Genomic DNA, 12,704 nt, shown 5'->3' with positions numbered 1-12,704 from the left:
GAGCACCTTTTTCAGCTCCATGTGTCTAACACAGGTGGGCATGTCTACAAAGTCAGAAAACCGCACAGCTCCTGTGACTTAAGGAAGCATTTTTTCACATTCAGAGTTTCTGAAGCATGGAACAAACTACCTGCATCAGTTGTTAGTTGCCAAGACATTGCATCCTTTAAAACCTCCATGCTTCCTGAAATTCACCAACACTACACCTGATATCCCCACCCCCTCCATATGCATGCATACATGTATATTATGACTCCTACACTGTTCACTTTCCTGACTTTTTTACATAATTCTATGTGTTATGTATGCACCTTTGGTGAGTTGCAGTGCACCTGAGCACTATACATAATAATTTCATTATTATATGGACCCCTCCCCCTAAGGGTTGTATGAACCCTGGTTGAGAACCATTAGCATAAATTAAGTAAACATCAAAATAGCATTAAAATATTTCAGAGTTGTTCTTGATTTTGATCTGAGATTGCGTGTGTGTGTGGAAATTGAAGCAATCACATACATTGGCCATTTAATAACACACAGCTGTTCAGTTCAAATTTAAATTTATTTCATGAGCTGTCAAAACTGTGACCTGGTCATTGACACAGTTTTCCTACTACGTTTGACACGTTAAATTAATTTTAATTTAAAGTGAATTTAACAACTTTTGTTTTATTAAATGGTGAGAACGACTCTTCCACAATGTAATTGCAACAAAGAAAATCAATCCAGGAAATGCCAAAGAAAAAATAAAATAGAGAACATATATTTCTTGAACATAAATCCTAAAAAGATGCAATAATGCAGTAAATCACTGCAGAAAGTAATTAGCAATATCAACAACTCCAACAACGACCACCACTGTTGATATCACATTACATATATTAACAACTTTAAGCATTATATACATATTTCAACAGTAATCTCATTTATGAAACTGTTCGAAAGTCAGTCAACAAAAATACACAAATAAGACAAAAATATGTCAAACGCACATCTTGCACCTTGATCGGCGTTTTACAACCTTTTAAGGATGACAAGCAATTTTGTATCACTAAGCATCAGACAAGACATACGTTCTCTTGTATCGTTTACTTGTTTCAGTCATTAGTCTGCGGCCATGCTGGAGCACCGCCTTGAAGTATTTTTAATCGAATCCCTTGTTATTTCTTCTTCTTTATAAGCCTGGTATTTATTTTATCGCTTTCTTTTGGTGAAGTACTAAGTTATGAAAACGTAAAAATACCAACTTCCAAGCAGCAGTGGGGGATAAAAACAGGCACAAAAACTCACACAAATATACATATATATATATATACATATATATATATATAACAGGCTTCTTTCAGTTTCCGTCTACCAAATCCACTCACAAGGCTTTGGTCAGCCCTAGGCCATAGTAGAAGATATTTGCCCAAGGCACCTCACAGTGGGACTGAACCTGGAACAATGTTGTTGAAAAGCAGCTTACTTACCACACAGCCATGCCTGCAATTAAACATAAGACAAGACATTCTGTAGGTTTATATTCTCTTTTTAAAATTATTTTACATCATTCATCTGTTCAACACAATGCGTTCAGGTTCTCCATATTAGAGTAATTATGTACAGTGCAAATAGGGAATTAGGAAATGGGTGCGGGCATGGCTGTGTGGTAAGAAGTTTGCTTCCCAACCACATGCTTCTCGGTTCAGTTCCACTGTGTGGCGCCTTGGGCATATATCTACTACTATAGCCTCAGGCTGACCAAAGCCTTGTGAATGGATTTGGTAGATGAAAACTAAAAGAAGCCTGTCATATCATCATCATCATCATTGTTTAACATCCGCTTTCCATGCTGGCATGGGTTGGACGGTTTGACTGATGACTGCCAAGCTCCAGTCTGATCTTGCAAGGTTTCTACAGCTGGATGCCCTTCCTAATACCAACCACTCCAAGAGTGTAGTGGGTGCTTTTTATGTGCAACCAGCATGGGGGCCAGTCAGGCAGCACTGGCATTGGCCATGCTCATGTTTGTGTGTCTGTTTGTCTTCCCATCATCGTTTGATAACCAAAGTTGGTGGGTTTACATCGCCATAACTTAGCAGTTCGGCAAAAGAGACTGATAGAATAAGTACTGTGCTTACAAAGAATAAATCCTGGGGTCGATTTGTTTGACCAAATGCAGTGCTCCAGCATGGTTGCAGTCAAATGACTGAAACAAGTAAAAGGTTAAAAGAAAGAAGAATAAAACAATGCACGTAGAATGCATCATCCGAACGTGGTCGATGTTTGTGCCGCCTGACTGGCTCCCGTGCTGGTGGCACGTAAAAAGCACCCACTTGGAGTGGTTGGCATTAGGAAGGGCATCCAGCTGTAGAAACCTTGTCAGATCAGATTGGAGCCTGATGCAGCCCCCTGGCTTTCCAAACCTCAATCAAACCATCCAACCCATGCAAACATGGAAAACGGATGTTAAACAATGATGATGATGATGACACACACACACACAAATATCTGTATGAGTGGGTGGGTCTTTTTGTCTATTTGTCCCCTACTACTGCTTGACAACCAGTGCTGATGTGTTTACCAGTGCTGATGTGTTTGCAGTTCAGCAAAAGTGTCTGATAGAATAAATATCAAGCTTTACAAAGAAATAATTAGTACTGGAGTCGACTCATTTGGCTAAAATAGAAAGCAGTGCCCAAGCATGGTCACAGTCTAATTGTTTCCTTGTTTTACATGTTTCAGCTGTAATGCTGTGGCCATGCAGGAGCACCAACATGACTGAAACGAATAAAAGATAAAAGATTATCAATACATAATATATACCTCTATCATCAGTGTTGTGTTAATGTCTAATTTTTGATGGCTGTATGAGTCAGATGAGCTTCCTGTGGCCAGATGCCTTTCCTGTTGTTCAACCATCACCTGTTTGTAAGCAAGGTAATAATTCCCCCAGTCTCTCAAACAAGGAACAGCTGACCAGCCCAGACATGTTTTGAGGAGGACTGCAAAAAAACGTCACTGTTTGTATGAAGAGTCATCACACACATGCCAAGGTGACGAGATTTCACATTCAGTCACTCATACACATATGAAATAGGCAGATAACATGGAAGACATCTCTTTTTTTGAAATTCTTCAGACTAAAAATCAAATAACAGGTATATCTTGCACAAATGTAACATCTACATGCAATTTCAGAAATGCTGAAATAAGCAGATGTGCTCCCAGGGGACACAGCTTGGATTTTAATTCCATCATAAGACAGACAGACAGAGAGACAAACTAGTAAATAGATGTGTGTGCATGTTTGTTTCAGTATTCTTGTTTTGACTTCATAATCTAATTGTAAACAAACATCACCATTTTGTTAGCAGTATTGTTTGTTTTGAATCTCCTGTGAAAAGATGTTTGCAGTAGGGGAAATATTAGCACGCTTAGAAACAGATCAAGGTTGGTGACAGGAAATGCCTCCCCAGCTGTAGAAATTTACACCAATGAATCCCATTTGACCTATGCAACAATCATTATTATCATCATTTAATGTCCGTTTTCCATTCTGGCATGGGTTGGACGGTTTGATTGTGGTCTGGGAAGCTAGGAGGCTGCATCAAGCCCCAATCTGATCTGGCTGTGTTTCTACAGCTGGTTGCCCTTCCTAATGCCAACCACTCCGATAGTATAGTGGGTGCTTTTTACGTACCACCAGCATGGAAGCCAGTCAGAGCAGCACTGGCATCAGCCACTTTTGGATGGTGCTTTTTTATGTGCTACTAGCATGGGGCTCACCTACAATTTCCATTTGATTTGATTTTGATATTGATGTTGATGTATTTGATTCAATAGGCCTCCTCAAGCACAGCATGTCGCCCTACAATCCAAGGTACTTTTGAGTGGGCTGGTTATGCGACACTGATGTAGGCTACAGCTGTAAACTCACTTTATTTGTTGGATATTCTCAGTTACAGCATACCTCCAGAGGTTTCAGTCTTTTGTCATTGCCTCTGTGAGGCCCAACATTCGAAGGTCATGCTTCACCACCTCATCCCATGTCTTCCTGGGTCTCCCTTTACGCCAGATTCCTTCCTTGTTTGGGAGTGGCACTTCTTCACGCAGCTCTCCTTGTCCATTCACAGTACATGACCATATCAACACAGTACCATTCATTTGTATGTTCGGTGATGACTTCACACTCAAGGAAAATGTGAAGCTGTTTTTTTAGTTTTGGTTTTGCCAGGCTGTTATAACGAAGTTATATTTTGGCACCATCATTGAAAAGCGATTAAATTAGAGACCGTTTGGCCCACTGGGAATTGAAACTGCATCACAGTGTCAACGGAACTAGGAGCTTACATCTTGCTCCATGTTGCTCACCCATGTACTACTAAGATTATAGGGTATTATGTGTTAGTTACGTCTACATGCACACGCTGCATATGTGTTCATATAATATGTAATACGCACACTCACACACATATACACATATATATGTATATAAATAAATACATGTATATATATACGTGTAAAGAAATCGACATCAGAGAAGAGAAATGTACTAGTAAGCAATTATATAATAACGATTCGTTACACAAAATTCTGGTACTTTTCTCATAAATCTGGGCCGGCTAATGTATCGTATTAAAATAGCTGACGAAGTATTTTCAATAAATGTCGTCTCAAATACTTAACACTGTTTGTTTAATAATCAAATCTGTAGAATTTACTTAACTAACTAAAGTGCACATCATGCCTTATACGCATTATTATTGCCATACCTACTTCTGCTGCTCTATACACACTCTTGTCCATATACACCCACAGTTGCATACACCCTCTCTGTTAATTCTTTATTGCATTGCTTCTTGTGGCCGGGCTTTCTTCCTTCTTCCTGTTGCATTTGTTCTTCTTGTTCTTGGTTGTTGTTGTTGTTCTTCTTCTTCTTGTTCTCGGTTGTTGTTGTTGTTGTTGTTGTTCTTCTTCTTCTTGTTCTCTGTTGTTGTTCTTCTCCTCCTTCTCGTTCTTCTTCTCATTCTTCTCCTCCTCTTCTTCTTCTTCTCCTCCTTCTTCTTCTCCTTCTCCTTCTCGTTCTTCTTCTTCTTATTCTTCTTCTTCTCCTTCTTCTTCTCAGCAATGATAATGATGAATCATTAATATTTCTGTCCCCCACATCACGCCCCACCCACCCGATCACCCCCCCCCGTCATTCAATCCCTACCCCCTCCCCTTTATCATTTCCCTCCATGTGTCCTTCGCTGCCACATCATAGTTTTGATCTCACAAAGCAATGCTTTATGTCTTTAATTCCTTGCAGTCTTACATTTCATTGTTATTGCTGTCGTTGTCATTGCCATAATCACCATCATCATTGTCATCATCATTGTTGCCACTCTCATTATCATCATCATCATCTTCATCATCACTACTACCATGACAACCACCACCACCCCCATCAACATCACCATCTTTATCATTATCATCAGTGTCAACAGCTACATCAACAGCAGCATCATCATCATCATCATCATCATAGCACCGCCACCATCAACACCACCACCTCTCCCTGCCGTAAGATTTACGATTTCTTGTCTCTGTCTCCCTTCGTATCAAATTATTTCCCATCCTATTTCCTTCCCCCTCCCTCCTCCCACCCTGATCTCCCGTCCGCTCCCTCCCCCATCGTTGATAGCTATCTGTCCACAATTTGATAGCTGCCTGGGTGACACACAGACAGAACCAGTCACATGCTGGCTGCCATATTTGATGCTGCAACAAGCATTAAGGACAATTATTAATTGGAAGGTAGCAGACTGACAGAAGCGGCAGAGCGTTGGGCCAAATGGTTTGCAGGATTTAGTTACGGCCCTTCATGTTTTGAGTTCATATCTTGTCATGGGTCACTTTTGCCTTTCAGTGTTTGTGGGTGGCAGGGAAGGAGCTGGTGTAACAAAGTACCAGTTATGTATTTGGGGTTGGAGGCTCATTCAGTTGACCATAGTGTTTCCTCTCCCCTCCCTCCAATTTGTATCAGTGTTGCTATTGCTTTTGGGTCATCATGGAGAGCAGTAGGGTTTATTAGCTGCTGCTGCTAGTATTTTTATACCTCTTCTTCTCTTCTTTTCCTCCTCCACCATCCTCCACCATCCTTCACCCTCCTCTTTCTTTTCTGCCTCTGCTTTTTCATCTTTTCCTCCTCCCCCTCCTCCCATTGCTGCCTCCTTAACTTCTCTTCTTCCTCCTCCCCCATCCCTTATCCTCCTCCTCCTATGCATCCTCCTCCTCCTCCTTCCCACCCTCCTCCCTTCCTTTTCCTCCTTTCCTCTTCCTCCCTTTCTCTCCCCCTTCCTCCCTCGTCTCCACATCACATGATGGTTGTAAATGAGCATCACCATCGTTCGAGTGGTGGTGTTTCTCTCCAGTCTTCCATGGAAAAAAAAAACACTTACACATCTGGTGGGTGGGTGGGGAATATTAAGTTTGTTCGGAAATGGGTCAGCATTGGCAACAGAGAAGGACAGCAAGATGTAGAAAATGTGTCTTCAACAAATTCCCTGAAAGCATGGAAGAGCGGATATTAAATGATGGTGGTAACACACACACACACACACACAGGTACTCTTTACTCTTTTATTCTTTTACTTGTTTCAGTCTTTTGACTGTGGCCATGTTGGAGCACCGCCTTTAGTTGAGCAAATCGACCTCAGGACTTATTCTTTGTAAGCCTAGTACTTATTCTATCGGTCTCTTTTGCCAAACCGCTAAGTTATGGGGACAAAAACACACCAGCATCGGTTGTCAGCGATGTTGAGGGACAAACACAGACACACAAACATACACACATACATATATATATATATATATACATATATATGATGGGCTTCTTTCAGTTCCCGTCTACCAAATCCACTCACAAGCCATTGGTTGGCCCGAGGCTATAGTAGAAGACACTTGCCCAAGGTGCCACGCAATGGGACTGAACCCAGAACCATGTAGTTGGTAAGCAAGCTACTTACCACACAGACACTCCCACACCTATTATTATATTAACTTTTCTATTCTTCTCCTGAGACTTTATAATTAATACAACCAGTAGTTTAGCAACGTTTCCCTTTGAAGACATCTTCTTCATTGTAACTTTGTTAATAAAACTCATACAGTTAATTACTGTGTAAGAGAAAACTGCTTCAATACCACGTATTTTGTTGTTTGCTAATCCTGTTCTTGTTTGTTTAGTTTTTTTCTGTGTTGCTTCTTTTAATTATCGTTTTGGATGCATTGCTTATATCACCTCTTATGATGCCACAGTCATCATCATCATCATCATCATCATCATCATTATAGCTGTTGTTATTAAGACAGTGAGCTGGCAGAATTGTTGGCATCATCATCATCATCATTGTTTAACGTCTGTTTTCCATGCTGGCATGGGTTGGACAGTTTGACTGAGAATTGGCAAACCAGGCTCCAATCTGATCTGGCAATGTTCCTACAGCTGGATGCCCTTCCTAATGCCAACCACTCAGAGAGTGTAGTGGGTGCTTTTTATGTGCCACCGACATGGGAGCCAGTCAGGCGGCACTGGCATCGGCCATGTTCGGATGGTGCTTTTTATGTGCCTCTGGCATGGAAGCCAGTTAGGCAGCACTGGCAATGACCCATGCATGAATGGTGCTTATTGCATGCCGCCAGCATGGGAGCCAGTCAGGTGGCACTGGCATTGGCCACATTCGGATGGTGCTTTTTATGTGTCAGTGGCACTGGCAACGACCCATGCATAAATAGTGCTTATTGCATGCCACCAGCATGGGAGCCAGTCAGGTGGAACTGGCATTGGCCACGTTCAGATGGCGCGTTTTATGTGCCACCAGTGAGGAAGCCAGTAAGGCAGCACTGGCATCGACCACAACTGCAATTTCTATTTTGATTTCGATTTGATTGAAATTCTGATTGATCTGAGTTTTAATTTTGATTTTACTTGACTCAATAGGTCCCCTCAAGCACGGCGTGTGACCTGATGATTCAAAGGTACTTCCCAAATGGGCTGGTCATACGACACTGGTATAAGCTATGGCTGTGATCTTACTTTACTTGCTGGGTCTTCTCAATCACAGCATATCTCCAAAGGTCTGTCTCTTGTCATTGCCTCTGTGAGGCCCAAGTGAAATGCTGCAAAGCATTTTCTCTGTCTTTATGTTCTAAGTTCAAATTCTGCGGAGATCAGCTTTGCTTTTTACCCCTTTGGGGTCAAGAAAATAAGTACCTGTTGAGTACTGAGGTCAGTGTAATTGACCAGCACCCCACCTTCCCAAAATTTCAGGCCTTGTGTCTATACTAGAAAAGATTATTATTATTATTACTATCCACCATCATCATTTAACATCTGTTGTCCATGCTGGCATGGATTGGACTATTTGATCAGGGCTGGTAAGCTGGAAGGATGCACCAGACTCCAGTCTCATTTGGCAAGGTTTTTCTACGGCTGGATGCCCTTGCTAACACCAACCATTCTGAGAGTGAAATGGGTGCTTTTACATGCCACCAGCATGGGTGCCATTTGTGTAACACCAGTATCTGCCATGACTGCCATTATGCTGAGAGTTGGCATAAGACCTTTGGCATAACATAATGCCAAAGGTCTTAGTCATTGCCTCTGTGAGGCCTAACACTCAAAAGGAACTCAGCTACTTTGCCTCCATGAGGCCCAATGCTTGAAATTATTAATATTCTTAATATTATTGTTATTGAGTGAGAGAACAGCATATGCCATCAAAGTGACACTGGGGTACAAATATACAAAGTGCAATATACCCACCATGATAGGGGTACACCAGGCACATGCATCACAACCATATGTGCATGACATGATGATCTCATATCAAGATAAACAGCACACGACCATGCAGGTGGGGCCCTTTTAGAATTTTCTTCTGGTCGAGTAGCCCATCCCACACAAAAGGTCCTTGAATAAGGGTTGTTTAAGGATGTTGAATGACACACCCATGTTTCCAAAGGTGATTTATCCAAACCCCAAAGAATCCCTCTCAACACATGGCTATGATGTTCCCCCACTACTGCTCATGATCAGAGATGCACATATCGTCAGTCACTAAGGGACATGCTCAACTGGTTATGGTCAAACAACTGATAAGCAAATCTATGGTATTGAGCAGAATATTTGTTGTAGCCCATCTTTTATACTAAGACAAAAGAATTATTATTATTATTGAATGAGAGAGCAGTGCATGCCTTCAAAGTGACACTTCTGCTTGTAATCAGAGATACACATATCGTCAGCCACTAAGGGACATGCTCAATTTGTTAAGGTCAAACAACTGACAAGTAAATCTGTGGTATTGAGCAGAATAGGCCATCTTTTATACTTTTATGCTGTAGGCCATCTTTTATACCAAGACAAAACAATGTACATGATAACACTTCCAATCAGTTAAGATCAGAAGCCATGAGAGCCACTGCCTGGTACTGCAGCAGGACATTTATTATTATTATTATTATTATTATTATTATTATTATTATTATTTGGGTTGTGGAGTGGCAGAATCCTTGGAGCACTGGACAAAATGTTTAGTGGCATTTCATCTGGCTCTCTACATTCTGAGTTCAAATCTTACCTAAGTCAACTTAGCAGTTCATCTTTTTTCAGGGTTTATAGAAGATAGTACCAGTTGCATACTTGGGCCAGTGATATTAACTAACTCTCTCGCCCCCAAAATGTTGGTCTTGTACCTAAGTCAAAATCCATTATTCTTCCTGTATCTGTCCTGTTTATATTAATACATCTCCTCTTTTATTTATTTCAGGGTATTTGTCCAGATATTGTAAGTATTAACAAAACTTTTCCAATCGGATTTCTTTTAACCCTAAGTAAATGCACATGGCTTTGTGGCTATTGTATTTGGCTCATGATCATAAGGTAGTGAGTTCAATTCCTGGTGACACGTGTCCTTGAGCAAGGCACTTTATTCCACACTACTCAAGTCCACTCAGCAGGCCAAAATTAGTTGTACATGTATTTCTCTGAGAACTACATTAGGGGTATGTCTGTCTGTGGAATACTCAGCCGCTTGCATGTTAATTCCATGAGCAGTCTGTTCTGTTGATTAAATTAACTGGAACACTCATTGTCATAACTGCCAGAGGGCCAGTTTAACCCAAGGCTAGCTCTGATCAAATAGGCCTATCATCACAGTTGAGCCAGCACTGTCCATCTTGTCTCATTATTTTTTTTACCTGTAACTACATTAATTAATCTGCCCCTCTTTAATTTTTGTGAGTCAGTGGGGGTATGATTTGAAGGAAATTTGGCTTTTATTTCTAGCACTAAGGGGCTTTTTCATTGACCCTTGTTCAGAGTGACTTCTGTGTGTGTGCATATGTGCATGTGTGTGCATGTATGTATATATGTATGTGCATGTGCATGCATGTATGTATATATGTATGTGCATATATGTTTATATTTATGTGCATGTGTATATATATGTATGTACATGTGTGTGCATATGTATATGTGCATATATGTATATATGTATGTGCATGTGTGTGTATGTATGTATATATGTGTGTGCATATGTGTGTGTGCATGTATATATATATATATGTGCATGTGTGTGCATGTATGTATATATGTATGTGCATGTATGTATATATGTTTGTATATGTGTGTGTATATATGCGTTTGTGCCTCTTTGTCTGACATTGAGCATCACCACTGCACTATTAGTTCTTCGTTTCCAATCTTCCAGAAGTATTATCTTACCTGGAAGACAAGCTAAACAATAACATCATCATCATCATCATCATCATCAACAGTAATTAGGGAGCCTTTATATGGTTGTTGCACCTGCTAGAAATAACAGCTAAATCTCCTTCAAATCACTTCCTACTGTCTTTAAAAAATGAGACACAGATAAAAATAGTCAAGGCTAGAACACCTTTGATCATAGGTTTGCTTGAGTGTTATAAATCATTATTATTATTATTATTATTATGTCCGCTTTCGTTAAGGCGGAGGTATTGTTTTCAGTTGTGTTTGTTTGTCTGATTGTTTTTCTGTGGACAAGATATCTCAAGAACTGCTGGATAGATTCGGATGAAATTTTCAGGGATGTTTGGCCTCATGACAGGCAGGAATTGGTAAGATTTTGGGATCGATTCTGGATTACTTTTCCTGTTTTTTTAACTTAAATTTTTGAGAGTGGTCGGGTTCATTTGTAGTATTCTCATTTGTGAAAGCAGTCGAGTTTATTTCAGATATTTCACTTTAAAAATCATCTCCAGCTAATCGTTGAGAGGACGTTGGTATTGCTTTGGAAGAGAGGTTTGCATTCTCTGAGTGCTCCTGTAATTATTAAGGTAGCGAACTGGCATAAACGTTAGCATGCTAGGTGAAATGTTTTACAGTATTTCGTCTGTCACTACATTCTGAGTTCAAATTCTGCCGAGGTCAATTTTGCCTTTCATCCTTTTGGGGTCGATATTTAGTACCAATTGAGTACTGGGGTTGATGTAATTGATTATTCCCCTCCTCCAAATCTCAGGCCTTGTGCCTATAGTAGAACATATTATTATTATTATTATTATGCTAATTTAGTTAGCAGGTATTTTATCTTGAGGTTTGGTGACAAAAAAGTCTCCTGAAATCTCAAGAATCTTCCTTAGGATTCTGACAAAATGATGGTACTTTTCTGCAGGTCGAGAATGCAAGTTTCAATTCCAATTTCTTTCAGTCTGTTAGGTAGCATTTTGGGTGCTGTACCAAATACACCTTTACTACAGGAATAACTGTTGTCTTGGTCTTCCACAGTCTCTTCATATCTCAAGCTAAATCCTGATATTTTTTGACTTTTTCAATTTCTTTTGTATCGACTATTATTACAGGGAATTCCAAAGTCTATGATCTTATGCTGTGTGTTTATTTTGTCCTCTATGGTCACTTCTGGTCTTCTTGCCTCAGTAGTGTTCTTTTATTTGTTTCGGTCATTTGACTGTGGCCATGCTGGAACACCGCTTTTAGTTGAACAGATCGACTCCAGGACTCTCTATAAGCCTAGTACTTATTCTATTGGTCTTTTCACTGAACTGCTAAGCTACGGGGATGTAAACACACCAGCATCGGTTGTCAAGCGATGGTGGACACATACACACACACACACATAGTACAAGACACTTGCCCCAGGTGTCATGCAGTGGGACTGAACCTGGAACCATGTGGCTGGTAAGCCAGCTACTTACCATACAGCCACTTCATCATTTTCTTTCACAGCCTCTGGTCCTCATTCACATCACTTTTCTATTGTTCTGAAGCCACACACTCAGCTGCTGCTGTGGTTGTTATTCAGGTGTAGACTAGTTTTTACCAGTTTATCTTGTTGTTACTGATGTGTGAGGTGGGGTGAGATAAGTCCCTCTTATGTCTCCTTAATATCTTGCCTCTGGCTCTGTTCAAATGGTCTACCTTTGTGTTTGTTGTTTTTGCTAAGCATTTATGGCTGTGTGGTTAAGAGGCTCTCTTTGCAACCATATGGTTTTCATGTTCAGTCCCACTCTATGTTTGGCCATGGGGAAATATTAGCTTGTCTGGTCACATGTAGATGTTGGCAACAGGAGGGGCATTGAGCTATAGAAAATATCATCATCATCATCATCATTTAATGTCAGTTGTCCAAGGTGGCCTGGGTTGGACAGTTTGACCAGGGCTGGTAAGCTGA

General features: G+C 40.5%; 1 protein-coding gene across 2 annotated transcripts in view; it reads left to right on the top strand.

Annotated features, from left to right (window-relative positions):
* Positions 1-12,704, top strand: part of LOC115228079 (DNA-directed RNA polymerase III subunit RPC2) — a 139,033-nt gene that overhangs the window by 105,244 nt on the left and 21,085 nt on the right. For both annotated transcript variants that reach the window (XM_029798751.2, XM_036513923.1), the window contains one exon: positions 9,798-9,815. In XM_029798751.2, coding sequence (XP_029654611.1) covers positions 9,798-9,815 — 18 coding nt within the window. The remainder of the gene's footprint in view (positions 1-9,797; positions 9,816-12,704) is intronic.

This window comes from Octopus sinensis, linkage group LG2 (genome assembly GCF_006345805.1).
Source record: "Octopus sinensis linkage group LG2, ASM634580v1, whole genome shotgun sequence".
Taxonomy (NCBI): domain Eukaryota; kingdom Metazoa; phylum Mollusca; class Cephalopoda; order Octopoda; family Octopodidae; genus Octopus; species Octopus sinensis.
This window is presented reverse-complemented; position numbering and strand designations above follow the sequence as displayed.